The 27,689-nt window shown below is 65.7% G+C and overlaps 3 protein-coding genes across 7 annotated transcripts in view; 2 read left to right on the top strand and 1 right to left on the bottom strand.

Annotated features, from left to right (window-relative positions):
- Positions 1-4,596, top strand: part of TRAF3 (TNF receptor associated factor 3) — a 91,739-nt gene extending 87,143 nt beyond the window's left edge. For all 5 annotated transcript variants that reach the window (XM_055130576.1, XM_055130572.1, XM_055130575.1 and 2 more), the window contains 2 exons: positions 455-629; positions 935-4,596. In XM_055130576.1, the coding sequence (XP_054986551.1) occupies positions 455-629; positions 935-1,506 (747 nt within the window). In that variant the 3' untranslated portion in view covers positions 1,507-4,596. The remainder of the gene's footprint in view (positions 1-454; positions 630-934) is intronic.
- A 2,060-nt stretch (positions 4,597-6,656) lies between these two features.
- Positions 6,657-14,773, top strand: AMN (amnion associated transmembrane protein). Its single transcript, XM_055130218.1, has 12 exons — positions 6,657-6,699; positions 7,234-7,352; positions 7,466-7,510; positions 12,390-12,477; positions 13,138-13,355; positions 13,425-13,562; positions 13,640-13,748; positions 13,831-13,913; positions 13,995-14,157; positions 14,229-14,409; positions 14,481-14,565; positions 14,644-14,773. Exons 1-12 carry the CDS (start codon positions 6,657-6,659, stop codon positions 14,737-14,739), a joined length of 1,368 nt encoding a protein of 455 aa, XP_054986193.1. The 3' UTR covers positions 14,740-14,773.
- A 3,407-nt stretch (positions 14,774-18,180) lies between these two features.
- The window catches only part of CDC42BPB (CDC42 binding protein kinase beta), a 68,628-nt gene continuing 59,119 nt past the window's right edge, over positions 18,181-27,689 (bottom strand). Inside the window, 15 exon segments of the mRNA XM_055130146.1 lie at positions 18,181-18,900; positions 18,902-18,931; positions 21,312-21,382; positions 21,467-21,557; positions 21,642-21,759; positions 21,834-21,951; positions 22,027-22,111; positions 22,192-22,289; positions 23,790-24,386; positions 24,693-24,755; positions 24,839-25,055; positions 25,902-25,983; positions 26,234-26,373; positions 26,459-26,595; positions 26,675-26,780. Coding sequence (XP_054986121.1) covers positions 18,388-18,900; positions 18,902-18,931; positions 21,312-21,382; positions 21,467-21,557; positions 21,642-21,759; positions 21,834-21,951; positions 22,027-22,111; positions 22,192-22,289; positions 23,790-24,386; positions 24,693-24,755; positions 24,839-25,055; positions 25,902-25,983; positions 26,234-26,373; positions 26,459-26,595; positions 26,675-26,780 — 2,466 coding nt within the window. The 3' untranslated portion in view covers positions 18,181-18,387.

The raw sequence follows: 27,689 nt of genomic DNA, 5'->3' as shown, positions 1-27,689 counted from the left end.
AGGGTGTGGGCACGAACCAGGTGTGGGCAGCAGGTGAGGAGCTGGGAGCCCAGCGTCCCTCCCACCCTCCATGTCTGGCCTCGGACACTGCCCACCGTTTCTTTCTGCTGATAGCTCAGTTGGGCCACAGCAGCTGGCCTGGTGGAGTTTCTTTTTTTTTTTTTTTTTTTTGCTTTTTGGGTCACACCCGGTGATACACAGGGGTTATTCCTGGCTCCGCACTCAGGAATTACTCCTGGCCATGCTCAGGGGACCATATGGGATGCTGGGAATCAAACCCGGGTCGGCCGCATGCAAGGCAAACACCCTACCCGCTCTGCTATCACTCCAGCCCCCGTGGTGGAGTTTCTTGAACTGTTGCCTCAGGCTGTCATCTCCTTGGGCGGTGTCTGTAGCAGGGCGCTGTTAGGGACCGTCACTGTGCTTTGCCTTTTTGGTGCCTTTGATCTGGAAGCGCGTGATCGACAGCCAGGCCGAGAAGCTGAAAGAGCTGGACAAGGAGATCCGCCCCTTCAGGCAGAGCTGGGAGGAGGCAGACAGCATGAAGAGCAGCGTGGAGTCCCTTCAGAACCGAGTGACCGAGCTGGAGAGCGTGGACAAGAGTGCGGGGCAGGCGGCGAGGAACACAGGTGAGCCCGAGAGAGGAGGGCAGGCCCCGGGGCTGGAAGGCAGAGACGCTGCTTGGCCGGCAGGTCACCACTGCGGCCTAGCCCGGCGCTGACCACTCATCAGATGGGCAGTGGAAAAACCAACAGCCTCATGGTCCTTTGCCCTGGAGTCTCCCAGTATCGGCAGGAAACGGCCTAGGGTCCCCGAGGGTAGGGGTGGCTGGGTGTGGGATGGGAGGAGGGGGCCAGGTCGCTGCTTCCCCGCACTGGCCCTGCCGTGGGCTTGCTCTCTGAACCATCCCGATGGCGTGTCCCCATCCCCGCAGGCCTGCTGGAGTCCCAGCTGAGCCGGCACGACCAGATGCTGAGCGTCCACGACATCCGCCTGGCCGACATGGACCTGCGCTTCCAGGTGCTGGAGACAGCCAGCTACAACGGCGTGCTCATCTGGAAGATCCGGGACTACAAGCGGCGGAAGCAGGAAGCCGTCATGGGCAAGACCCTGTCCCTGTACAGCCAGCCTTTCTACACCGGCTACTTCGGGTACAAGATGTGCGCCAGGGTCTACCTCAACGGGGACGGGATGGGCAAGGGCACGCACCTGTCGCTGTTCTTCGTCATCATGCGCGGCGAGTACGACGCCCTGCTGCCCTGGCCCTTCAAGCAGAAGGTCACGCTCATGCTGATGGACCAGGGCTCCTCGCGGCGGCACCTGGGTGACGCCTTCAAGCCAGACCCCAACAGCAGCAGCTTCAAGAAGCCCACGGGGGAGATGAACATCGCCTCTGGCTGCCCTGTCTTCGTGGCCCAGACTGTTCTAGAAAACGGGACGTACATCAAAGATGACACCATTTTCATCAAGGTCATAGTGGATACTTCGGATCTGCCTGACCCCTGACTGGTGCCCGGGGAGGTAGATTGAGCAGAAGGCGACTCCTCCGGGGGGTTTGAACGGGCGTCTCCACCCAGGGCCCGCGCGGAAAGGGCCTTGTGGAGCGGAGGAAACGGCAGAGGTGGCGGGGGCCGCACAGGAGCCCGCGGAGAGGCGGCCGCACGTTCCCACAGACTCCAACACCTCAGAAGACTGACCTCCCGGCCGGAGCCGCCGGCCGCCAGAGGCTTCCATCTCCATTGTTCAAGCTCTAGTTACTCAAGGTTGGAAACATTTATGCTAAACAAAAGAACCGTGATTGTTCTTCCTTAAACTTGATCACCAAAAAGAACACACGCGCAAACCCACACACACACCCACACACACACATGCACATACGCCCCGGGGTAGCTGGACATGTCAGCATGTTACATACAAGAAGAAGTTATGAAATAATGCAATTCTGGTATATTCATTCTAAACTTCAAGAGTGCAATCTTGTTTCAAATATAGTATATTGTCTATTTTTAAGGCCTCATCTGGTCTCTGTTTTAATGATTTGTTTGTCAGAAGACCCTGAGGTAGGCCTCGGTCTTTCTGGAAAGTCTAAATTCAGAATCATTTTTAATTTCAAGTTCTCCAGATACCGTTACTGCAGACATTGTACTTGAAGCCGTGGTAGACCGATGTCTGGGAGGAAGCTGCACGCTGGCCGCGGGCTGGGAGCGCCACTGAGCGCGCCGTTATTTCTCATTGGAAATGTACCTTGCACCGAGACGGGTTGTAGTCAGTAGCTACTCCAGGCTACGGGACAGGAGGTCTGGATGCTGTGCATCGTTCTCAGTTCTATGATTGTTTCACCCTAAAATAGGGCATTCGAACTTTGGGGTTCTCAACAAAATGCTGTCGGTCTTTCATTCTGCCCCGTGTGTCCGGGCGAGCCCAGCGGGGCCGCGGGCTGCCCTCGTGTGGGGCCGGGCGGGCTCGGAGCGGCTGCGTGGAGCGTGGCAAGCTGTCCATGTGCCTTAGACGGGCGTGCTGCTCCGTCCGCGGCGCGCTAGGACGTGTGTGACCGCCAGCTGTCTCCACGAGGGCCCTGCTCTGGGGAACGGGGCCTCCCCCCCATTCTGGAGCTTCCTTGTCACACAGTCCCTGAGGCAGGTGTGGAGGAAGCGACACCCCCACAGCCCCAAGTTGAGCCCTCTGAGCCTCGCAGAGGCCACTGCACCCGGGGCCACCCAGCGCCCCGGTCCACTGGCCCCTGCCCCTCCATGGTCCAACTGTGATTCGAAGCCGGAGCCCGGCCTCCTGGGCCCCTCTGCTATGCACCGTGCTTCAGGGTGCTGTTCCCATGGGTGCTACGTGACGGGTGCTTCCCGGGCCAAACCACGCGTGCCACCGTGCACCTGTGCCAGTCCCCAAGGACGTGCCCGCAACTGGCCGGCAGGGCTGCGCCTCAGACTGCCCGCCTGCCTCTGAGCTCCGGGGCCGAGCGGCGGGGACGGCGGGCCGGTGCCCAGTGGCCTGCGTGTCCTGGTGCTGCCCTGGGTGTGCCTTCGCCCCAGTGCCTGCTGGAAACGCCCGCTGTCCTGGCTTCCCCGTGGGCCCCTGGCCCCCCGCGACCCCTCCTTCGCTCACGTGCTCTCCGCTGCTGGGGGCTGCAGGCCAGCACGCATGCCCGCGCTGCCCACCGGGGCCACAGCATGGGGTGCCTGAGGAGCCTCAGCCGCACCCCGACAGGATTCCCCGCGCCGGGCGGGCACTGGCAGGCCAGGCTTTGGGGCCCATAGGACCAGGCGTCAGCGGTGGCGCTGGGGAGGGCTGGTGCCTTGGTTCCGCCCGGCCCTGTGCTGCAGACTGGAGGGCACCCCCTGTGCTAGTGAGGGGCCGGGAACCCCTGGTACCCTCTATTGGTGCTTGCCCACCCCCTGGCCCCCCAAGACGGCTCCCCAAAGCAGAGGAAATGCCCCAGTGGGCTCTGCCAGGCCCCCCAAGGAGAAGAGGTGCTGGGCGGGATCCCGTGGTCTTTGGGGTGGTCAGAACCAGCCTTCAGATCTGTTTTGGGGTTTCTCAGCTGGGCGCAGAACAGACAGCGGGGACCGCCCCAGCCCCCCTGGCCCCCCGTGCACACGCTTGCTGCACCCGCACCGCCCTCACCCCCGAAGCCCTCAGGGCGCCAGGGGCTAGAGACCTGCCCGCAAGCCCAGCCGGGTGCCCCTGAGCCCCTGCCAGCTGCCCGAGAGCACGTGACCCAGGCGCCCCCTGTGGCCGGGAGCGGGCGGCCTTGGGCTCCCGGCTCAGGCTGCCAGCCCACGGGGGTGGGAGAGCGGCTGCCCGCCTGCCCCGGGCTCCCAGCCTGGCCCTCCCTGTCACTTGCCCCTGGCCAGTCCTGGTCGGAGAGCCCGGGAGCCAGGCTGGACAGCAGCCCCCAGAGCCGCCCCGGGAGCCTGCAAAGGGTAGCGGGCCCCCCATTTGCGTCTGGGCCGCGTGCCACAAGGAGGGGTCTGGCACCCACACCCGCTCTCAGCCCAGGGCCCGGTGCCGGCTTCTGTCTGCAGGTTCTGAGGGTTCTGATCTCCGAACTGGAGCGAGTCCGCGGTGAGGCAGGCCAGGTCGCTAGGAGCGGACGCGGGCCGGGCAGCCCAGTGGCCCCCGCTCAGCAGCTTTCTTCCTCGGCCCCTTCCGCATCGGCGAGCCACGATCTCCCACGTCAGCGAGAGGAAGTGTGTGGGCCCCGTGGACCAGGTGTCACATTTCTAGAACTGCGTCTTCTTCCTTCAGTTCTGTCACCCAAACACCAAGACCAAAGAAGGCCCGTCTGACGTGACTGGAGTCTGCCAGGCCAGCCGCTGGACTGGCCAGTGACCGCCCCTCTGCTCCCCAGAACCCTGACCTGGCGCCCCTCGGCGGGGCGCGCTGCGGAGTCACCACCACGCGGGCTTCCTCATAGCATTATTACGATGTCGTGTACTTCTGTTCACTGTGGTTTCATTTGGTATTTATTTGTGTTCCGAGGTCTTGCAATGTCTGTTTCTGATGCTAATAACTGAAGTTTGTAAGAGTAGAATATTCCAGCTCGGCGCTCGACTGTGTAGGAAAATAAACCTGCCAAGGGTCTCCTGGTCTCTCTGTGACCTTGCTGGCGGCGCGGGGCTTCCTGCCGTGGGGGTGGGGGTTCCTCCAGGGAGACAGACCCCATTGTCCCCGGTGACTGGGGAGGTGACAGTGGGGGGCCCTGGGGAGAGCCCAGCAGATGAGGCCCAGGTCTCATCCCTGGCCCCAGTGGGAACAACGTGGGGCCCAGAAACCACCAGGCGGGGCCGGGGGCTCGGGGTTGCCTCTGGGCCAGGGCACCAGCGTGTCCTCGCAGCCAGCAGGTTGGCGCTGCTCTGCCCGGGGTGCAGCTGTGGGAGACTGCGTGGTGGCCACCCCGCCCTGCTGGATCCTGCCAGGAGGTGCCCGCCCCGCCACACCTGACAGTCGTGGTGTCCTGTGCTCCTGGAGAAGTGGCTCAGACGCCGAGGTGCATGAGGCTGCCTGGGACAGTCTGGGGAGGGAATGGTGAAGAGGCCCGAGGGGGGCATTCTCCAGGGACCCTGGTCCTGAGCTGGAGTCTGCGGGGGCAGGGCCTTTGGAGAGGTGACTGTGGCGGCCGGACACAGGGGCTTGGCCAGGAGAGGGACCCCCAGGCCCAGAGGGCAGACCCTGCCTGTGGACACGGCGCGTCAGGGACAGCGTGGGGAGTCGACCTCAGAGCAGGTGGGAGGGTCCCCCACGGCCTGAGGGTGCCCTTCTGCACCAGTAGGTCTGTCCACTCTGGGGAGGAGAGGGTGGCGACCAGTCGAAACAGCAACCCTGGGCCTTGACTGGCGCAGTGCTGGCACAGGGCCAATCACAGGCCTCCCTCAGAGATCCCACCTGGGGCCTCCTGCCAGCCTCTTTCCCAGCACCTTGAACTGCCTGCAGAGAGCATGGGAGAAGGCCAGGGGCAGGGACTTTCGGGGCAAGAGACATGCGGACTCAGCCTAGCGCCAGAGCTGCTGGATCCAGCCATGCCTGAAGCAGCTGCCTGTGAGACCCCCACCTGGCACTGCATCCTGACCAGCTCAAACGCACGTCCCAAGTGGTCCTGACATCTGTGCCTGCAGCTGTGAATGGCGGCGCCTCTAGTCTGGGCTCCAGAGCCTGCCAGGGAGCCAACGACAGCTCTGGGGGAGTCCATGCCTGCGCCCACTCCTGGCAGGGCTGCAACAGCTGGATGCCTGCTAGCCTCCGGCTCACGGGATCCCTCTCACCGGGCACAGTCACGTACCCCACAGCCACCTTTGCCCGTCCTCACACCTCAGCTGCAGCTGTGAGTTGTCTTGCATATCTCAGCAGTAATACCACCTCTTCCGAGAAGTCTTCCCTGGCCTCCAGGTGAGGCTCACGACCTCTGCAGACAGCAATCAGGATGGGCCGCTGGGTCACCACCCCACCTCATCTTCCCTTGGGCATTAGTGAGCTCACTTCTCCCTCAGGAGGGTTCCCGGCGTTCAGCAGGACCTTCAGGCTTAGTTCCAGGCTCTGGGGCCGAGGAATGACATTTGCCAAGTGCCCCGGACTCTGCATGAGACCCTAAGTAGGGTGGTGGAAGGCCGGGAAGGCAGAACCAGCAGAACCAGCCCCTGCAGGGGCGAGTCCCAAGGGCCTAAACTTCGAGCCTCTGCTTTCCCCATGGAAGCAACAGGGCGGGGCACAGACACCACCCAATGGGCCTCAGCGGCCCCGCAGGTGGCCCCGGGCCGGGGAGGGCACACCCATCCCCAGGCCCCCCCGCCGGACTGGCAGCTGGAAACAGGCCCCAGCCCTGCCAGGGAGTCCTGAGGGCTGTGTCTGCCTTGAGGAAAAAGCTGGTGGGCAGGACACTAAGGGCCCGAGGGGAGGAGGGGAGGAGATGCCCCCTTCACCCCGCAGCCCACCAGCGCCCCTTCCCCAGCCCGCCCACCAGCCGTAACGAGCGTGGGGTCGGGGGCCGAGCCCGTGCGTAACAGGTAACTTCCCTCCGGACCCCTGGATCCACCCCAGCCGGGCAGGCACCCCGGCCCCTGGCTAACAGGTAACTTCCTTGCGCCCCGCCCGCCGGTCACGCGGACCGGGGTCAAAGTCCCCGCAGGGAGCTGCGGGCTGCAGGCGAAATGGATGCGTTCTGCCGGGTCCTGCTGGTGCTCCACCTCTGCGGTAAGGGGGCGACACCCGGGGGGCCCGAACGGGGACCCAGCGTTCAAGGCTGCGCTGCGGGTCTCAGTTTCCCCGCCCTGGGGGCGCCGCCCGCTGGCAGCCCGCGGTTCCCTGGACTGACGCCGTTGGGCGGCTCAGGCCCCTCCCTAGCTGCCCCACCCCGCAACTCCTGCCGCTGCAGGCCCCGCCCCGCAGGCCCCGCCCCTCCGTTCGGGCTCCGCCCCGAAGACCCCGCCCCGCTCAGGCCCTGTCCCTATGGCCCCGCCCCTCTCAGGCCCTGGCGCCGTCCCTGTGGCCACGCCCCGTCAGAACCCGCCCCTCTGCTCAGGCCCCGCCCTGCAGGCCCCGCCCCTCCGTTCGGGCTCCGCCTCGCAGACCCCGCCCCGCTCAGGCCCAGTCCCTATGGCCCCGCCCCTCTCAGGCCCTGGCGCTGTCCTATGACCACGCCCCTTCAGACCCCGCCCCCTGTTCAGGCCCCGCCCCCCCGTTCCTGCCCCAGGCCCTGAGCTGCAGGGACCTGCTGTCGCCCCGCAGCGCTGACTCGGGCCGCCTACAAATTCTGGGTCCCCAACACCAACTTCGATGACGCGAACAACTGGAGCCAGAACCGGACCCCGTGCGCCGGCGCCGCCGTGGAGTTCCCCGCAGACAAGGTGCCGCAGGCGCGGGGCGGGCGCGCGGGGCTGCCCGGGGGCGCGGGGGGCGGGCGTGGGCGCGGGGCTGGGAGGCGTGGGGGCCCCGCCGCTGACGCCGCTTCGCCCCGCAGATGGTGTCGGTGCTGGTGCACGGGTCCCATAGCCTCGTGGACATGGTGAGTTCCCGGCAGCCCCTGGCGCCTAGCGGCCGCCTGGAACAGACCCCAGGCTGCTCGGGGCACCCCCAGGCCTGACCCTCCCTGGTTCCGGTGGACCCTGCCCCCAGCTGCTTCCTACCTCTGCACTGAGGGTGGGAAAGTGAGTTCCAGGAGTTCAAGTTTGGGAAATGCATGAGGCTGTGAGGAGCCTCACCCAGGGAGCACTGGGCTTGTGAGGAGGAGTCCAGTCCACGCCCACGTCCCACACACAGGATCTTCTGCTTTCTCCCCGGGGAGGAGCCGGGTCAGTGAGGGGCTCTGTGCCCAGGGGACCCCCTCCCACGGCCGCCCAGAGTCCTGACTTCCTGCCTAGAGAGAGGGGGCCGGGGAGGTCCCACCAGCTGCCCCCACGGCCCGCCTATCCTGGGTGGGAGAGCAAGTGCTCCTGGCTCTCGGGTCTGGGGGCCTGGCCAGGCAGTTGGGGTGCCCGAGGCCTTGACCACTGCTGAGCACTTGAGCTCATGGGTGGGCAGTCCCGGGGCTGGAGACGACTGGCTCGCCGGTCACCCCCCCCAGCCTCGAGGGACTCACGTGTGGCCGGGAAACAGCGACTGCCAGATCCGCGGGCCTGGGTCTGGATTCCGGGGCCGTGGCACCCCGCCGAGGCCCAATACAGGACAGGGGTCGGCGCCATTTCTCCAGTTTGGAGCGTCTCTACCTGGGGGTCCCTACCCCCCCCCCCCCCGGCTTGTACCCGCTTCTGCGTCTCTGGCTGGTGGTGGCTTGAGAGGCTGAGTGTGGGCCTGACAGAACCCACCTCCCTCCACCCCTACAACTCCGCACTCAGGGCCGGGGCCTCTCCCAGCAGAGGCACCAAACTGCATGTTCTGCTCGGGGGTCCTGTCCCCTGGGCTTGGTGGGGCACTAGTTGGGGCACAGCTTTGTTTTTCTCTTTAGAATGAGCTCTCCCAGACCCTCCCCGCCTCTCCCAGACCCTCCCCGCCTCTCCCCAGCCTCCCCGCCTCCCCTCAGCCTCCCCGCCTCTCCCAGACCCTCCCTGCCTCTCCCAGACCCTCCCCGCCTCTCCCCAGCCTCCCCACCTCTCCCAGACCCTCCCCACCTCTCCCCAGCCTCCCCGCCTCTCCCAGACCCTCCCCGCCTCTCCCCAGCCTCCCCACCTCTCCCAGACCCTCCCCGCCTCTCCCCAGCCTCCCAGCCTCCCCCCAGCCTCCCAGCCTCCCCGCCTCCCCCTAGCCTCCCCGCCTCTCCCAGACCCTCCCTGCCTCTCCCAGACCCTCCCCGCCTCTCCCCAGCCTCCCTGCCTCCCCCCAGACCCTCCCTGCCTCTCCCCAGCCTCCCCGCCTCTCCCCAGCCTCCCCGCCTCCCCTCAGCCTCCCCGCCTCCCCCCAGACCTTCCCCACCTCTCCCCAGCCTCCCCGCCTCCCCCCAGCCTGTCCCCAGCCTCCCAGCCTCCCTGCCTCCCCCAGCCTCCCCGCCTCCCCCCAGTCTCCCCACCTCCCCCCAACCTCCTCACCTCTCCCAGACCCTCCCCGCCTCCCCCTAACTCCTCCCCGCCTCTCCCCAGCTTCCCTGCCTCCCCCAGCCTCCCCGCCTCTCCCCAGCCTCCCCGCCTCTCCCTAGCCTCCCCACCTCTCCCCAGCCTCCCCCCAGACCCTCCTCACCTCTCCCCAGCCTCCCCGCCTCGCCCTGAGTCCTCCTTGCCTCCCTCCAGCCTCCCCACCTATCCCCAGCCTCCCTGCCTCTCTCCAGTCTCCCCGCCTCACAGGTCAGCTCCATTGTTCAAAGCCCAACACTCTGGGAATGACTGTCCAGAGCCGGGCATTGGGTCTGAGAGAGGAGCAGGTCAGGCACTGTCTCTCTCTTCTGACCCCTGGTCAGTCCTCAGAACTGATTATGGTCCCCTGAGCCCTGCCAGGAGGGACCCTTGAGCACAGAGCTGGGAGTAAGTACAGCCGAGTGTGACCAAAAAAAAAAAAAAAAAGCTTGTTGAACTTTAGTCTTTTCACGTCCTGGGGAGTTATTAGTGAGAGTTGCTGAGCTTGAGCCATCTTTGCCCTCCTGCAGGCACAGATCTAAACCTGCTGCAAGACAGATTCCCCGCTGCTGCCACAGCACGCCAACACGCCATTCTCACACGTGATTCTGTGTATTTGGCACAAAACCGGAGCTAGTCAGCTGATCGTCTAGGGTTTTTGCATCTGTGTTTAGAGGTAGCACAAGCAGATAATTTTGATCTTGTGCTCCTTCTGATCTTGAAATTCATAGTTACACTGGCCCATAATAAGAAGTTGGCACTTTTCAAAACTCTTTTTCCTGGGGCTGGAGCAATAGCACAGCGGGGAGGGTGTTTGCCTTGCACGCAGCCGACCCGGTTCGATTCCCAGCATCCCATATGGTCCCCCAGCACTACCAGGAGTAATTCCTGAGTGCAGAGCCAGGAGTAACCCCTGTGCATCACTGGGTGTGACCTGAAAAGGAAAAAAAAACAAAAACAAAAACAAAAAAACCCCTCTTTTTCCAGGCTGGAGTGGGAAGGGTATTCAGTTCGACCGACCTGGGTTTGAACCCTGGCATTCTGTATGGTCCCCTGAGCACCACCAGGAGTACTTCCTGAGTGCAGAGTCAGGAGTAACCCCTGAGCATCACTGGGTATGGCTCCTCCAACCCAACAAAAATTGTTTTTCCTCCAAACAATCCATGTAGGAAGGAATTACTGTTCCTCGAGAGCTGGGTGTCTTGTCTATGGCCGTACAGCCCTGGACGCGCCCGATCTCATCTGATCTCGGAAGCTAAGCAGGTCGGGCCTGGTTAGTACTTGGATGGGAGAGTTGGTTGTCTTACTGACCTGTAAAAATACCTCGAGTGGGAGTTTGAGAGCAGGAAGTCTCTGGCTAACACTGAATTTCTTCATTGATTATTTAAATTATATTTTTTATTCTTGTGTACATTTTGACATTTGTTAAAGAAATCAATATATTTCCTTCAGGTTTTCCAGTTTGGTGCTCATACTGGTTTCTTAAATCTGTGAGTGTCCACCCACAGTTCCTTCAAGCCGGCAGCTTCCTTGGAGTAAATCTAAGTCTTCCCGTCTCTGCCGTGCCCTCCCCGGCTGTCATGTTTTCATGAGCTTTTCAGGTTTGTGAAAAGGTGGCAGTGATGAGCTTTGCCTGCTGTGCGTCCGCCCCATGTCAGACAGGGCGTGTGGCAGTCGTTCTGTGGGCCCTGAAGCGTCTGGGCATTTGTCCTGCCCTGGCCCTGGAATGCAGCTCTGCTCCATATGAACTGTAGCCATTTCTTTCCTTCAATACATACAATATTATTTCTGGGCTGGGGCTGGAGCAATAGCACAGCGGGTAGGGCATTTGCCTTGCATGCGGTCGACCCGAGTTCGATTCCCAACATCCCATATGGTCCCCTGAGCACCACCAGGAGTAATTCTTGAGTGCAAAGCCAGGAGTAACCCCTGAGCATTGCTGGGTGTGACCTAAAAAGCAAAAAAAAAAAAAAAAAATTATTGCTGTCTTCTTTTGGGACACAACCAGTGATGCTCAGGGATTACTCCTGGTTCTGCACTCAGGAATTACTCGTGGCAGTGTTTGGGGAACCATATGGGATGCTGGGGATCGAACCCAGGTTGGCCGTGTGCAAGGCAAACGCCCTACCCGCTGTGCTATCTCTCTGATCCCTGTCTTTTTTTTTTTTTTTAATCTATGGATATTGGGGCCGGAGCAATAGCACAGCGGGTAGGGCATTTGCCTCAAACGCAGCCAACCTGGGTTCGATTCCCAGCATCCCATATGGTCCCCCGAGCACTGCCAGGAGTAATTCCTGAGTGCAGAGCCAGGAGTATCTCCTGTGCATCGCCGGGTGTGACCCAACAAGAAAACAAAAATCTATGGGTATTGTGGATTTCTGAGTCTTTCCAGCCCCGGTCATGTTCCCCTGGGAGTTTGTGCATACCTGGGCAGATATCCTGTGTCTCTGAGCCGTTTTCTTGATTTCTGTTGGGCACTGAGGCTGCCCTCAGAGCACAGTTCCCCACTTGGATCCCATCTGGAAAGTTTACCTGCACTGTTGCTTCTGTGTTTTTCTCCCCCCCACACCTTTTATTTGGATTCTGCCAATCCCAGATTGAGCTTCATCCTTCCCTACCTCTTCTGGAGAGTTCCATGACAGGAATGGAAGCCACCTCGAGTTTACCTCACCGCTAAGCTCTTCATCAACTCTAGTGTGTGTCTAATACCTTGTGTTTTCCCTTGGGGGGTCTTTTTTAGTTTTGGGGCCACACCCGGCAATGCTCCGGGCTTACTCCTGCTCTGTGCTCAGGGGATGGAAGCCAGGTCAGCCGTCTGCAAGGCCAGCACCTGCCCCACTGCCGTGTCCCTCTGGCCTCCTCTGGCCCTTGCTGCCCACTCAGCCGGGCCCCAGTCCTGTGGGCTCGCAGCTGTGGGTTGGGGACTTGCCCACGGGGCGCTGCTCGCAGGGCTGTGCTCTGGCGTCCGGGCCGGGTCAGGCTAGTGCTGGAGGAGCAGAGCAGCCCCTGACCTGCAAGTTGGGATACGAAGCTAGGAAGCCCCAGGCAGAGCCGCAGGGGTCCACCCTGCAGGTCCATCCCAGCCCAGGAGGGAAGCAGGGCTCTGTAGCCCTGTCCTTACGTGGGACCCTAAGGTCGGGGGGAGCTTCGGGGCCACAGGCTGGCCCATCCCTCCTCGCTCGCCTCAGGCTGCATTCGCCGGCAGGGAGGGCTGCCCGGCAGTCACCCTGTGCAGGCCCCCGGGGCCCCTCCTCCAGGGCCCCGCTCCCTCGGGTCTGCTGGCACCCGGCTGAGAACGGCGTGACCACCCCTTGACACTGCTTCAACCTGCGCTTCCTGCAGCTGCTGCCCTTAGACGGGGAACTGGTCCTGGCCTCAGGAGCAGCCTTCAGTGCCGTGGACAGTGCCGCGGGCCTGGACTGCGAGGCAGGTGAGCGGAGCCCTCCACCGGACGGGGAAGGGGCGTGCCAACGGCCTGTGGGCGTGTCAAGGCGGGGCACGGGACGGGGCGTGTCCGGGTGGGGGCGGGCTTTTGGTGGGCGTGTCCTGTGGGGGCGGAGCCCTAGTGGGCGTGTCAGGGCAGCAGGGTAGGGCTTGTGGGCGTGTCAGGTGTGGGCGGGGCCTGGGTGGGCGTGTCTGGTCGGTGGGGTGGACCCTCGCGTGGGCATGTCCGGTGAGGTCGGGGCGGGCCCTGGAGGCGTGCCTGAGGTGTAGGGGCGGGGCCTCGGGGGCGTGCCCAGGATGTGGAGGCAAATCCCTGGGCCGGGCTGTGGGGGCGGGGCCCTTGGGCGGGCCCGAGGTGGGACCCTGGGGCGTGTCCGGGTTGTAGGGACGGGCCCTGGGGGCGTGTCCGGGTTGGGGCGGGGCCCTGGGGCGTGTCCGGGGCGGGGCCCTGGGGCGTGCTCGGGGCGGGGCCTGGGCATGCCCGGGGTGGGGCCTTGGGGGCCTGTCCGAGGCGGGGCCCGGGGCGTGCCCGGGCAGGGGCGGGGCATTGGGGGCGGGCCCTGGGGCGTGCCCGGGGTCCGGTCGGCCCTGGGGGCGCGTCCAGAGGGCTGGGCCTCTGGGCGGCTCTCAGGGCCCGCGACCCCAGGTGCGCCGGCACGTTTCCGGGACCCGGACCGCTTCTCCTGGCTCGACCCGCGCCTGTGGCGCCCGGCGGATGCGGACGCGGCGCGCGGCCTCTTCCTCGTGGACGCCGAGCGCGTCCCGTGCCGCCACGACGACGTGGTCTTCCCGCCCGACGCCTCCTTCCGCGTGGGCCTGGGCCCAGGCGGCGCGCGCGTCCGCAGCGTCTCGGCGGGGGGCCAGGTGAGCGGGCGGGGCCCGGGGGAGCGGGCGGGGCCGGGGCTGCGCTCACCGGGTCCCTTGGCCCCGCAGACCCTCGCGCGCCCCGAGGACCTGGCGGCCCTGCTGGCGTCCCGCGCCGGCCGCCTGCGCTTCCACGGGCCGGGCACGCTGAGCCTGAGCCCCGAGCCGTGCGGAGACCCGTCGGGCTGCGAGTGCGGGAACGCGGCGGTGAGTGCGGCGGCCGCGGGGGGTGGCGCGGGGCGGCGCGGGGCCCCGTGCGCGCTGACCGCGCTCCCCGCTCGCAGGCGCAGCCGCACATCTGCCGGGCGCTGCTCGGGCCCCTGGGCGGCAGCTGCGCCCCCGCCGCCTGCCTGGACGCCCTCCTGCCGGCCGGGCAGTGCTGCGGCCTGTGCGGTGAGCGCCCCCTCCCCGGCCGCGCCCCTCCTGCCCCGGGCCCGGGCACAGCCGCGGCTGAGCCCTCGCCCTCGGGTCGCAGGGGCCGTCGTGTCGCTGGCCCACGGGCCCACCTTTGAGCTGGAGCGTTACCGGGAGCGACTGCTGCGCGACTTCCTGGCCCAGGTGATGGGGACCGGCCGCGCCCGCACTCCGTCCCTGGGGCCCGGCGCCCCCGGCCCCCTTTTGAATCCTGGTCCCCCGCAGCCCCAGTACCGGGGCCTGCAAGTGGCCGTGTCCAAGGTGCCGCGGACGCGCGAGGCCGACGCGCACGTCCAGGTGGTCGTGCGGGACGGCGGGGACGGCGGGCCCGCGCCGGGCACTGCGGGGCGGCTGGCGCGCGCGCTGCTGGCCGACGTCGCGGAGCAAGGTACCGGCGTCCCGCGGCGCGGCCCCACCCCGGCCCACCCCGCGGCCTGCGCTCACCCTTCCGTCTTGCAGGCCCGGCCCTCGGGGTGCTGTCGGCCAGTGTCCGGGAGTCGGGCGCGCCGCTGCGGGGCGGCTCCGCCGCGGGACTGTCGGGGCGCGGCCGGGCGGCGGCGCTGGGGGTCGGCCTGGGGGCCGCGCTGCTCCTGGCGCTGCTGGCCGGGGCGCTGCTGATGCGCCGGGCGCCGGGGCTCAGGTACGGGGCTGCGGGGCCCGGGATGGGGGGCGGAGGGCGCGGGCCGGGAGCTGACACGGGCCGACCCCCAGGTGGAGGCGGCGGGACGAGGCGGCCCCCGCGGCGCCGCTGGGCTTCGAGAACCCCGTGTTCCACGTGGCAGTTCCGGCATCGCGGGTGAGGGGCCGTGGGCGTGGGGGTGCGGGCACCCTCATTGCACGCCACCCCTCTGATGCCCCCTAATGTGCCACACAGCCGCCGGATCCCCCAGCCCTGCCCTCGGACCCCCGGAGCACCAGCCACAACTACTTTATTAACCCCCTATTTGCCGAGGCCGAGGCGGAGGCCTGAGTACAGAACCAGCTCCTCCCACCTGCCCCCCCTGCCCACTGCCCCCCCCCCCCCCCCGCACTGGCAGGGCCGGGGCTGGCTCAATAAAGGCGTTTTGCCTTCAGCGTGGCCTCACCGATGATGTGGGGGTGTCTCCAGACCTGGAGGGTTTTCTGGGGAGAATTAGGGGCAGAGGAGGCATCTGCCCCCCAGGGCAGGCCGTGTCCCCCAGAGGGGCGTGTATAACTGCTCCAGCCTTGGTGCTTCCCCCGCCAGCACAGGCCCTGTGGCCACTCCCAGTTGCCCGCTTGGCTCTGGCCCCCGGGAGGAGCGAGCAGGGGCTGCACTAGCCCGGGCACTGGCCACAGACACTGCCGGCCCTGCCCTTTCCCGCCAGCGGGGCAGCAGGCAGCCGTCCAGGTGGGTGGGGAGTGGGGTGCCCCCTCCCCGACACCCCCAGCACCTTACTGCTCGGAGAAAGGCGGGGCTTGCCCAGCCCCCGTGGCCAGTCCCTGGCACAACCCTGCAGTCTGGTCTGCCCACGGGTGCCCAGTGGGAGGGGCCTCTCTGGCCGCCAGCCCCCTGGGGCCCCCACAGGCCTCACCCCCAGCTCCTGGAAGTCCCTTCTAAAAGCGCCAGCCTGTTGGCGTCCAGACCCGGGAGAGGCTGGCCACTGGGAGCTGGAACCAAGCACACGCCCAGCGCCCTCCCCCACACCCCGCCCCTCCTGCCCTGGCCGTGCTGTCCCCTAACATCTGAGTGGCTCTTCGGACCTGAGGCGGCTGCGTGCTGCAGGGGGCGGAGTGAATCCTCCCCCGAGTCTGGCTACTTCCCACGGGAGCCCGCACGGGAGCACTGTGCGGGAGGAGCCAGCAGCCTGGTGAGGGTTTAGCTCTGCGACAGCCATTGGTGGAGTCTTGCAGTCTTCCATTTCAAGGTGAGTGGTAACAAACTTACAAGTTAATGATTCTGGTTGGTGGCAACTGCAGATTTTAAAGATGGGCCAGGGCAGTGGTCGGGGCTGGAGCACATGCTGCACTGTGGCAGCGGAGTCCCTCCCTGAGCACTGCACGCTGAGTAGTCCCCCACAGGAAACAGACTGCCGAGTCATGGCTAGTAACTGAGAGGCAACTGGCCATTGGCTGAGTAGCTGGTACAGGAATACCTGGTAGGTGCCTCGCAGATGGAGGGCTGGAGTTGAGGGTTGGAGCATAGCACAGTAGGTAGGGCGTTTGCCGTGCACGTGACTGACATGGGTTCGAGCCCCAGCATCCCATGAGGTCCTACAAGTAATTCCTGAGTGCAGTCCGGAGCAAGCCCTAAGCATTTCTGGGTGTGGCCCAACCCCCCCCAGGGCCTCCTGTTACAAGATGTTTCCCCATGTCACTGCAGCAGGCCGCGTCCGGCTGGAGGGAGGCGGTGCTCGAAGCCCTGGGTCCTGGCACCTGCGGGGTGCTACTCCAGCGCCCTGTGGCCGAGCACGTCCTCCAGCCGCGGGATTGGGACTAGGTGTCGCCGTGGCGGGTGCCACTGCCTTCTTCCTGGGCCACCCCGGCGGGGCGTGGGACCATGATGTGGTGCTGGGATAGAACCTGGGCCATCACTTGCCATCCCGGCCCTCCCCGCCCGTGACCACACTGCCTCTTTAGAAATATTTTTTGGGGAAGGGGCTCCCAGACAGTGCTCAGGGCTCAGGCCTATACCCAGCCACGCCCGTGAGTCAGGCCCAGCCCCAAGCGGACCCTGCCTCACTGCCCCTCGGGCGTCCTCCGGCGAGGCCCCCACCCCGTCTTTGGCATCCTCCTTCACCTTGTCTGACTCGTTGCCTTTTTTCACACATCCCAGCCTGGGAAAGAAACTCCTGAGTCTTGATACGGGCAGTAGGCGGACACAGATACGCAGCATGGAACTGCGTTTCGGGGACTGGACCCCTGTGCCTTTCCCAGCGGTGCTCGGGGGGCCGGAAGCCAGGGCTCTGGCAGGCCTGACCCGAGTGGACTGACCCCCGAACAGATGAAGCGCGAGGGCTGGAGGGCGGATTCTGTCCACTCCAGGAGAAGTGACAGCGCTCCGCGCCCCTGGGAAATCTACTCTGGGGTCCGAGTGGACCCTGCCCCCAGCACTACCCCCACCCTGGGTGTCCAGTGCCTGCAGCTGGCACTGCCCACCTGGGGCCATGCCTCTCTGGGAGCACCGTGGCCAGCTCAGCACAGTGGGGTGGCCATCTGTGACCCTCCCGTCAGGATGAGTCAGTCCCTCTGGGGAGGGACATACAAAGGGACCCCGAGGAACTGCTGGGCGTCGGGGGGCAGCTCCATCCCTTGGGGGTGCTCTGCGCGCTTGGGGTGGCATCCTGCAGGGCGTCCGGGTGACTTACAGGCGTTCTCTCTGGGGCAGGCACACGGACATGGGTGTCTGATGGCCCCAAGGTTCCACCCCTGCACACTCTGGCCCTGCAGAGCCAGCACAATTCCCTGAGCTCTTCGGTCCTTTGTGTTTCTCCCGTGCCACCGAGCTGTCACCAGGGGCTTTGCAAATGTTCAGGACGCGGCACTCACTGGGGCTATGAAATACTGGGGTGCACAGTTTCCAGTTTAAGCTAAAGTAGATCTTGTGTTGTTTTGGGGCGAGACCCAGTGATGCCCAGGGTCTACTCCTGGCAGCGCTCAGAGGACCTTATGGGATGCCGGGGACTGAACCCAGGTCAGCTGCGTGCAAGGCAAATGCCCTGAGCGGGCGGGTCCTCCGGCGTACACCTCTCACCGGCTGTCCTACTGCTCTGGCCCAGAAAGTCTGAGAGATTTTGTGCTTAACGTTTCAGTGACTAAGTTTAAATGCTGTACTTTTATTTACATGGTGGGACCAAGGGGCTGGCGAGACAGTGCACTGGGGAAGGCACTGGCCACGGCCTTACATGCAGCTGACCCGGGTTCCATCTCTGGCACCTATATGGCCCCGAGTCAGCCAGGAGTGACCCTGAGTGAAAAGCCCCGAGCACGGCCGGGTGTGACACCCAAGAGATAGGACAGACAAACCCTCCCCCCACCCCCCTGAACTCCAGAACAGCCCCGGACCATGGTTGTGCCCGGCTGCTGCTCGGGGTGGGGCCACATGCATGAACGGAGCCCGTGTCCCAGTGGGGTTTGCTCTGTCCTCTCCCTGCTGGGCCACTTACTGTCCAGACTGCGCGCCCGCCTGTGACATTACGGCTCTAAGGGCGGTGCCGCCGAGATCCCCCAGCGACGGGGCCTGTCAGGGATCAAACTCCTGGTCCTGCGCGGTCTCTGGCGCCTTTGTCTGTGAGCCCAGGTGGACTCGCACCCGAGGCCCGCAGCTGTCACAGCCCCCAGTGAGCAGAGTTCCTCCCGCGTGGCGCCCTGTTCCGTACAGACGTGTGTCTGCGGGGAAGCGGGCAGGTTCGGGTGAGGGGCTTGTGTGTGAGAGCAGACGACACGCACGGCATCTGGGGGTGGGCCGCGCCCTCTGCAGCCCCTCATGGATGGTGCCGGCCACAGGGAGGAGCGACAGCCCCTTCCAAGCGGCCCTTCTGCTTTATTGACAGAACTGTTCAAAATGTTCCTCACGTTCAATAATTACAAAGACTCAGACTTACATTAAAAAAGTAAAAACCAGCCCCACCGGCAGACAGGGAGGGCAGGCCGTCGCTTCTCACCCACAGTGCACACCCACGGGCCCCACGGCAGCCCGGCGCCCGCAGGCCTCAGGGCAGGAGCCGGGGGGCACAGCTGACTGCGCGGCAGACAGTGACCGAGACGGCCAGCTGGCCGGACAGACACGGGAGGTACTGGGGCCGGGCCGGCGGTGTTGGAGCTGCCCGCGGCCTCTGCAGCCCGTCCAGGCCGCCGACCACCTCCACCCCCTCTCCGGCCTGCAGCCGTGAGCGGCCTGTGACGTCCTGCTGTGCGGGACAGGCGTGTCCCCTGGTGCTGTGTGGTCCTTCATGTGCAAACAGACAGTGTCGCTCAGGCTGGGCCCGCTCCGCCTCCTAGCTACAAGGACTCTGCGTGTCCCTGGCCAGCACTGCAGGGTCAGCCCGGACGCTGGGCCGGCCACTCCGGCGTCAGGCTTCCGAGGCTGGGGGCTCCAGGCCTTCGAGGGGCAGCTGGCCCCTGTGCGGGGAGTTGGGGCTGGGCGGGCCGCTGGGGTTGGAGCTGTTGGACGGCGTCGAGTGCTTGGTGGAATCCGAGTCGGGCTGCGGACAGAGAAGGGAGGGGTGAGCCGCGCCCAGTAAGCCGCACGCTGAGGGGACCCCCACGCAGCCTCGATGGGCAGCCGCGTGAGAATCCCTGGGAGGAAGAAGGAAGTCACATGGGTCCCAGGTGCCAGGATTCCAGGCACGGAAACAGGCAACTGACACCAACGATGCGAAACACCCAGCACTTGCCAACAGCGTCCCGACAGGGCAGGAACAGCACCAGGGCCAGTGCGATGTCCCACTGGCGGGCCGTAGGCCAGGGGTCTGGGCAGCGGGAACAAGACCGAGCCAGACCAAGCCGAGGACTGGCCCGCAGGACACGAGTCCCGTGACGGGACGCCAGTGGCTCCGGCCAGGTTCCAGACGTCCCACGGCACATGGGCCTGTAGCAGTGATGACCACGAGTGACCCTCCGGCCACACGGCACTCTCCAAGGAACATGGCCTGCGGACTTGTGTCATTTCTTGGTTTTGGCCGCAGTGAGCAGTGCTCAAGACTCACTCCCGGCACGCTTGGGGGCCGTACAGGATGCACCCCCCATCTGCTGTAGTCCGGCCCCATGGCGTGGGCTTGTGAGGGCTGACCCGCTGAGGGGACAGTGTCCGGGGGTGGAGGGAGCTCAAAGGGCAGGGAGAGGAGCCGATCACGCAGCGGGCAAGGAACCAGCACAGAAAGATTTGGTTTTGGGGCCACACCTGGTTGTGCTCAGGGGGCACATGCGCTGCCAGGGACCAACCCCTGGGCTGGCCTTGCGCAAGGCAGGCGCCCTGCCCGCTGTCCTATGTCCCCTGCCTCCACGGAAGGTGTTCTCACAAGCCAGCAACCAGAGAAGCAATCTAATGTCACAAATGGGGCCCTGGGGCTGGTGAGAGCTTCCCGGTGTGGATGCCATCACTGCAGGGACCCAGCACTCCCCCAGGCCCAAAAGGACCACAAAGGGCAGTGTCAGGGTCCATTAAGGCAGCGTGGCCTGGGGACCAGCCGTGCGATGGCTACAGTAACAGCTGGGCCACACCCAGAGCCCAGGGCCAGGAGGACATTTTTCTCAGAAAACGGGGAAAGGTTTGGCTGGAGGGACCATGACTCCTGCACACGGTTCCGGGAGGGGGAAGGCTCGGCGGAAGGACACCTCGTGTCTGAGCAGAGCTCACCGAGCACTGTCCAGAAAACGCTAGACCAGTGAGCTCTGCAAACTGTCACTGCGGCACCACTGAACAGAGCAGACGGCCAAGCTGGAGGCGTGACCCGGAGGGGCAGGACACCCCAACTCGGAGGGAAGGGCACGATCCAGTCGGCCTCTGCAGGGAAGAGCGCACAGGCGCAGGGAGTGTGTCTTGGGAAGTGCCAGCTTTTGGGGGCCACAATCTTGTAATGAGCCATGCGTGGACCGAGTCATGCCATGATGCCCAACAGGAAATGGACTCGTGGTCTGAGGAACCGCAGCGGGGGCGGGGAGGCTCCGGGCCCAGAGCATGTTGGCCCTGGGCACAGAACACCGCTGCAGCGCCCCCGGAAGTCCGGGGCGAAGCGGAGATGGTTCCGCTTTTCAGCGGGCTTGGAAACTTCTAAGGCAGCTAAGGAAAAAACGTGAATGAGAACCTATCTCGGGCGTAAGCCAGTCAGCCCGCTTGCTCCCGTTCCCGAGCCCCAGCCAGGCTGCCCGGGCCAGAGGCCTGTGTGCAAAGGCGTGCCTGAGCCCCAGCGTCTGGGGGACACACACATGGACTCCGCGCAGAACCCGGGCCAACCGTGTGGCAGCGTCTCTCCCCCAGGAGGCCGAGAGCCATGCCCGCCCGTGTGGGGACACGGAACATTCCAGTCACTGACCAGCCATCAAATACACAAAGACAGGAACAGCGGGATGCTCTCGGCCACCTGACGTTCCACACAGGCACCCGAGGGGGCCCCGCTGCCCTGAGTACGCAGCAGCTCCCAGGCAGGGGGCCACGGGGCCCAGTGGGGGCCCTCCAGAAACTGGGAGCACTGACAGTTTTCACACCGACCTGGGTCAAGGGGAGCAGCCTGACGCTGTCAGGTCACGGTCACACGAGCTCAACCTTTCCGTGACTCGTACCACCACACACACAGCGCTCTCTCGCTCTCTCTCTCTGTCCCCCTCACACAGTGTGGCTGGATGTGACAAGCTCACACCCGTGCAGACGAGTGAGGTCCCCTGCCCAGTGCCACTCTCATGCTCTCCACACAGCCCCTGCCCCCTAGAAAGGCGTGGAGGGAGAAGCCCCCACCCAGCCCACAGCACCCTGCAGGTGGCCGAGGACACACGGAGTCAGGAAGGGGTCCCGGCACGGGGGGCGGACCCCGTATCTCCCAACAGCCTGGGCCCTGGGCCCCGTGTGGCGGGGCTGGCAGCTCTTACCTCTCTGTCGAACTCTTGGTCAGGGTCGGACATGCTCCGCAGAGGCACGGCCATTCCGGACTCCGATGCACCTAGGGCCGGGGACAGGGTCAGCTGGGCGTCTCCGAGCTCGGGGAGAGTGGCCCAGCTGCCCGGGCCCCGCCGCTGGGCCGTACCTGCCGCCGGCCAGGAGATGTAGGGCTTGTTCCTGAGCGGGGGCTGCCGGGCCGCGCCGGGCCGCTCCTCCTGGGACGGGGGCACGGCACTCTGGCAGAGGGGAGGCTCGTGAGTGTGTGCGGAGCCGGGCCAGGCCCGAGGGGGACGCCCGAGGCCCGCCCCGCGGCGGCTCACCAGCGGCAGGTCCATGAGCACCTGCAGCCCGTCGCCGGGGCCCATGTGCGCCACGTGGTTGAAGTTGGTGGGGTTGGAGATCATCTTGGAGCGCAGCTCCGGGTCTCTGAGCATCTCCCTGGGGAGGGCGGGGCGTGAGCGCCTGCGTGCCGGGACCCCCGCCCCCCCGCCCCCCGCCGCCCCCGCGCTCACCGCCGCTGCTGCAGCCGCTCCTCCTCGGGCACCTGGAACACGAAGCGCCTCTTGCTCCGCGTGCGCAGCATCTGCTTCCTGCTGTTGTCCGACGTCTCGGGCACGTTGAGGACCGGCCCTGCGGGCGGGAGCGGGCGGTCAGGCCCGGGCGGGGGGCGCCTGGGGGGGCGGGCGGGGCCCTGGCGGGGCTCACCTGTGAGCTTGCTCCTGAAGTAGACGAGGCGGGGGGGCTCACAGCTGAGCAGGTTCAGGCTGCCGTCCAGGTTCAGAGGCCGGATCTGGGGGGCGGGGGGATGGGCTGTGTGCAGCGGCCAAGAGTCCAGGCCGGGACCCCCTCCTGCGGCAGGCCCGGCCTTACCCTCCGCAGGCCGATGGTCTGCACCCACTCCATGGTGCGCACGTCAAACACGTCCACGCCGTACTCGCTGTACACCGTGACATGCGAGGGGGTGCAACCTAGGCGGGACGGAGCGGTCAGCCGGCGGAGCCGCACTCGGCGCTCTCGGGGGCCCAGAGGCCAGGGCGGCGGCCAGTGCTCGGCCAGCCTCACTCCAGGCCACAGAGGCATTTGGAAACCTCCGCGAGTCAGCGTGCCAGTTCCTCAGACCAAACACGCCCTGGCACGTGAGGAGCCCAGAGCCATCTGGGGGTCAGTGTGCTTATCCTGGCCCCCGAACACAGGCGCACACCCCATCTCTGCCTGCACGAAGTGAGGTTGCCAAGCAAATATAACGTCCATTAAAAAGCAGTGCTTAACTGGCTTTCTCCAGGAAATTAACCCTTCTAGAATGTTCTGAGCCTAAGAGGGAGCAGGGCTCCCCCACCACGGCCCCACCCAGCTGGCCCGGAGGACTCAAGGCTGTGTCGTCGGCCCGTTTTTTAATACGAGAGAAAAATTAAACATGGTTCAGGAAAGAGACAAGAGTGCTGGACTTGGTCACCAAACCGCTGCAGAAGTGACGTCTCAGACTGGCCCCGAGGGTGCTGGCAGTGAAGGGCTGGACACAGCAGGCCTGAGCACTCCTAGGAAGGCTCCTGCCCTGCCCCTCGCCAGGGGGCCTGGCCACAGCCCGGCCACTCGGCACAGCTGGCTCCCAGCACCCCTCAGTGACCTGGTGCGCTTCTTTTCAAACTTTTTGCTTTTTGGGCCACACTCAGCAAAGCTCGGGGGTCACTGCTGGCTCTGCTCGCGGGGAGCACTCCTGGCAGTGCTCGGGAGCCGGGGATCGAACCTGGGTCGGTCGCCTGCAAGGCAAACGCCCTCCACGGATAACGTAGCAGGAAGCCCGTTTCCAGCAGGACGGGGTGAGTCAGGAAGAGGCGGCTGTGCCCCAGCACCTGCCACCGAGAGCCCAGGGTGCCTGTGCCGCCCACAGCCCGCCAGGGGCAGCGCCGGAAATGCTCACACACTCAGTGCAGGCCCCGGGGGTGCGGGGTCGGGGGTGCGGCCAGCCCCTCCCAGCTGTGCCCTCCTTCCGCCCGAGGCTCCTGCTTGGAGCCCTCCGCCACCTGGCCGGGCTTCGTCCTGGCCTCCAACTTTGGTTTGTTTTGGGCCACAACTAGCAAGACTCGGGGCTTCCTCCTGGCTCTGCGCTCAGGAATTGCTCCTGGCGGTGCTCGGGATGCAGCCAGTGTGCAGAGAGCACTCTCCCCACCGTGCTCTCCCCGGGCCCGTTACTGCTGGAGATACCCAAGCTCGCCCAGGCGGCCGGCCCCGCCTTTCCTGCCACCTTCCACTGCGGCTGGGGGGTGTCAGCTGGAACGGTCGAAGCGTGCTGGCCCCGCGCGTGACCCACCCAGCGCGCAGGCCAGCGAGCACTGTGGGCGAGCAGCACCCGTGGAGCTCCTGCAAGGCCCTCCGGGAAACAGAGAGCTGTGGACACGGCCCCGCGGCTGAGACAGCGGCGAGGGGGTGTGAGCGCCTCGGCCAAGTGCAGGCAGGAGGCGGATACATACTGCAGGCGACCGGCGCCGCGGGCCACATGAGCTCCTGGGCGCGCGCCCTGCGGCCCTGCGGGTCCACGTAGAGGCCCAGGTGGCTGAAGCAGAGCAGGAACTCCTCGCTGGCGAGCTGCACGGCGCACAGCGCGTCCAGGGGCTGCTGGGACAGGAAGGCGAGCGAGGGGTCTCCGGGGCTGACCAGGTTCACAGTCTGCCCGTCGCCCTGGGGGCTCCACAGGCAGAAGCCGGACGGGTAGCCCACGCAGAGCCTGTCCCTGACCACGGCCATGCACTGCACGTGGCCCGGGACCGTGGTCTCGCCGAGCTTCCTGTGGAAAGGCTTAGTTCTCTGCAGCTCGTAGCACAGGACCAGCCGCTTGGCCGCCACGAACAGGCAGGTGGCCGCGCCCTTCCGCAGCGCCCCCACGGCGATGAGCTGGCAGCCCTTGGTCTCCGGGAGCTTGATGTCCGCGCTGCTCTCCGCCCCGTCCAGGGAGGCCCAGGGGCAGAGGTGCACATGGTGGTTCCGGCCACAGAGCAGGGCGACCACCCTCTCCCGGGGCGCCAGCTCGATCTGGTACACTTTCTTGTAGTCGGCGGCACGGACGATCACTGCAGGGCGCGGGGAGCATGTGAGGCGCCGGGGCTGACCCCTCCTCGAGCCTCCCCCCGCCCGGCCCCGGGCCTCCTCAGGTTGTTTCTGGGGAACAAGGGACGGTCTCTGGCTCTCCTGGGGCTGAACGCATCTGCCCCTCCCCGCGCCCCAGCGGCCTCTGCCCAGGGCCGGGGCCAGCGGCGCTGCCCTGACCGTCGACAGACCCGCCCATGACCTGTCTGTTTCCCGTCACGGAGGTTCTGGGACCCGACTGGGCCTGTTCGCCCCATGTGTGCGCAGGGACCAGGGGGACCATCACTCACCGTCGCGGTTGACCTCAATGACGTACAGCCCTTCCTCCAGGCCGATGGCGATCCTGTCCCCATCTGCGGAGCGGCAGGAGAGCGTTACGGCCAGCTTGGGGGCGCGGGGCTCAGGGACGCCGTCCCGCGGGCCCCGCGGTACACACCCACGATGGCGGCCGCCAGCACGGTCTTGAGGAGGGGCAGCGAGCTGTCGTAGGCCTCCTGCGGGACGTGCACCGCCTGCGGCCGCAGCTGGTTCTTGTGCAGGATGGCCTGGAGGCCCTCCAGGATCCCCACCCACTTCCGCTTCTCCGTCTCGTTCTCCGTCAGGATGAGCAGGACGCTGGTCTTGGAGGGGGTCCCCAAGAGAGAGGCCGTGACCTGCGCGACAGGACAGAGGGGGCGGGGAAGGGCCTGAGAGCAGTGTCCGCCACGAAGGCCGCTCAGTCCATCCCGCGGGACGGGGGTTTCCACGCTGCCCGCCCCCGTGCGACGCCCAGTTCCGTGCCGCGCCAGGGACAAACCGGGCGCCCTCTGTGCCCTCGTAACACAGGCGCCGTGCTCTGGTCCCGGGAAAGCACTCGGCCCAACACGCCGGGGGCTGCTGCCACTCTGAGCCCACCAGCTCCCTGCGCTCCGTGGCCGGTCTGTCTCGCATACGAGGGGCGAATCCGAGAGGGGATTTGGGCCACGCCCGGCAAGGGTTACTCGTGGGTCTGCACACGGGAGTCCTCCCCTGGCAGTGCTCAGGGGACCCTCTAGGATACTGGGGATAGCCCCGGGGTCAGCTGTGTGCAGACAAAGTGCGCTCCCTACTGTATTACCTCTCCAACTCCATAAACAGATCGGGGAATTGACTAAAAAACATCCCACGTGGCTGACTCTAGTTTAATCCCCAGCACTCCACATGGCCCCCCGAACGTGCCAGGAGTGATCTCAGCAGAGCCAGGAGTCAGCCCTTCACACTGCCGGGTGTGACCCAGTAACCCGACACCACTCCCCCACCAAATAAACTGAAAACACGCAACCAGAGATGTAGTTGTGCGCTCGCCCAAAATGCTACTGTGTTTACAGAAGCACAAAGAACGGGGCCAGGAGGAAAACACAACAGTTCCTTTTCTGGTTTTCCAGAAGCTTCCCAGTGTCCAGTGCTAAGCCCCGGGCAAGGTGCCTGCAGGGTCTGTGAGCCCGAGTGTGGGCACCTGCCGCGGGCGCGCGGGCACCTACCCTGAAGATGCACGGGATGTCGCGGCGGGTGGCATGGATGACGTCGGACGCCAGCACGGAGCTCACGGAGAACTCCTCGTCTCTGGGGAGAGAAGCGGGTCAGGACACGGGGACGCTCGGGCAGCCGCGGGGCACGTGAGAAGCAGCTCTGCTGAGCCGGCTCCCCAACGACAGCTCCGTGCAGAACCGTCGGGGCCGAGACGGCAGGAGCGAGACTACACGCGCACTCGTTAGGACCAAGGAAACAAGACGCACAGGGCTGGAGGCCAGGACGTGGTGCCCGGGCTCGAGAACCACTCGTGTGTGGTGCCCGTCCCAGACCTGGCACACACCTGAGGTCCAGCACCTGGCTGGCCACGACGCTGGGCTGGGTGGCCTTGCCCTCGGGCAGGTCGTACAGGAAGAGCCTGCAGTCGCAGACCACCGCGTAGGCCCGCTGCCAGCCTTTCCTCACCCCGGTGGGCTTCGGCACCTGCGACCAGATGCACGCGGTCAGCGCTCGCGCCGCTGCCCCAGGCTCCCGGGCGCGGCCCCGGGCGGGCGGGCCCCTGTCCTACCTTGACGTAGCCCTTGTAGGCTGTCCCGATGCCGCGCTGCACGTCCACGCCCAGGGGCCGCTTGGCCTGCTCGGGGGGCAGGGGGCACACCTGGGGGGCGCTGTCCTTGCAGGACACGTGGCAGGCGAAGGAGCACACTGCAAGAGGGGCGGCTGTGAGTGGGCGCCGCCCTGTGGACGCACGCCGCACCGAGACGCGCGCGGGGCGGGCACTCACCCTCACAGGCGTAGCCCTGCCGCGTGAGCCCCACCATCAGGGACGTGCAGTGGCTGCACTGCGTCGGGCTGGAGAAGGACTTGATGCTGAACTGGTGAGCTTTCGGCTGTGGAAGGGCGGGCAGTGAGCTGGGCGCGGCCGCACGTCTGCAGACCATGCGGGCGCTCCGTGGCCGGCGGAATACATGCAATTTCCCCGGGGGGGTTGGAGGCTGAGCCCCGAGAGGACGCTTCCATGCCAGCCTGCTGCGAGCTGGGCGCCAGACACACAGGAGTGAGTGGGCGGCAGCCCGGCAGCCCGGCACGCCCGACCTGCAGGACATGCTCCACCCCAGCAGGAGAATGTCGCGTTGCCAGGGCACGGCAGGTAGAGGCCAGGGGACAGGCCGGGGCTGCTCGAAGGGCCGAGCACAGGCCCCCACGGTCCCACCCCCCACCCCAGCACCACCAGGAATGGCCCAAAGATCCAAAAACAGGGCAGAAATTGTGCCTTACGCGCAGCCAACCCGAGTTTGAACCCGGTACCCCACAGGGTCCCAAGCCCCAAGCACCACGGGCTGCAGCCGCCCAATCAAAAAAGAAGAGATTGTAAATCTCTGAAAGGGGGTGATGGATCTGAGCTACAGGAGCCTGGGCACGTGCCTGGCACGTGGAGGCCCCAATCCGACCCCTGGTATGGCGCGATGGCCATCACCGCCGGGGGTCCTGAGCTGAAGCAGAGTGGATGGCCTAGGTTAGCCCGCACCAGAGACCCCAGCAGCCCCCCGCACTCCCCCCAGCCTCACACCCAGCCACAGTTGGGGGCAAGTCCCATAGTTTGCCCAGGCCCGATCTCTGGCACTCCAGAAGGTCCCCCGAGTGCAGAACCAGGAATGACCCCTGAGCACAGCCAAGTGTCGGCACCCCCCAAAAAAAATCACCAGGAGAGGGGCTGGGGAGATGGTACAGTGGGCAGGACGCTTGCCTTGCACACGGCCGACCTGGGTTTGATCCCTGGCACCACATGTGGTCCGCAG

Source organism: Sorex araneus, chromosome 3, assembly GCF_027595985.1.
Source record: "Sorex araneus isolate mSorAra2 chromosome 3, mSorAra2.pri, whole genome shotgun sequence".
NCBI classification, from domain to species: Eukaryota; Metazoa; Chordata; class Mammalia; order Eulipotyphla; family Soricidae; genus Sorex; species Sorex araneus.
The sequence above is the reverse complement of the archived record's forward strand: the minus strand, read 5'-3'. Positions and strand labels throughout refer to the sequence as shown.

Coding starts and splice junctions, on each gene's coding strand:
- AMN (XM_055130218.1), top strand. CDS start 6,657: ATGGATGCGTTCTGCCGGGTCCTGCTGGTGCTCCACCTCTGCG. Junction 7,353..7,465: donor TGGAGTTCCCCGCAGACAAG/GTGCCGCAGGCG, acceptor TTCGCCCCGCAG/ATGGTGTCGGTGCTGGTGCA. Junction 14,158..14,228: donor GGCCGACGTCGCGGAGCAAG/GTACCGGCGTCC, acceptor TCCGTCTTGCAG/GCCCGGCCCTCGGGGTGCTG.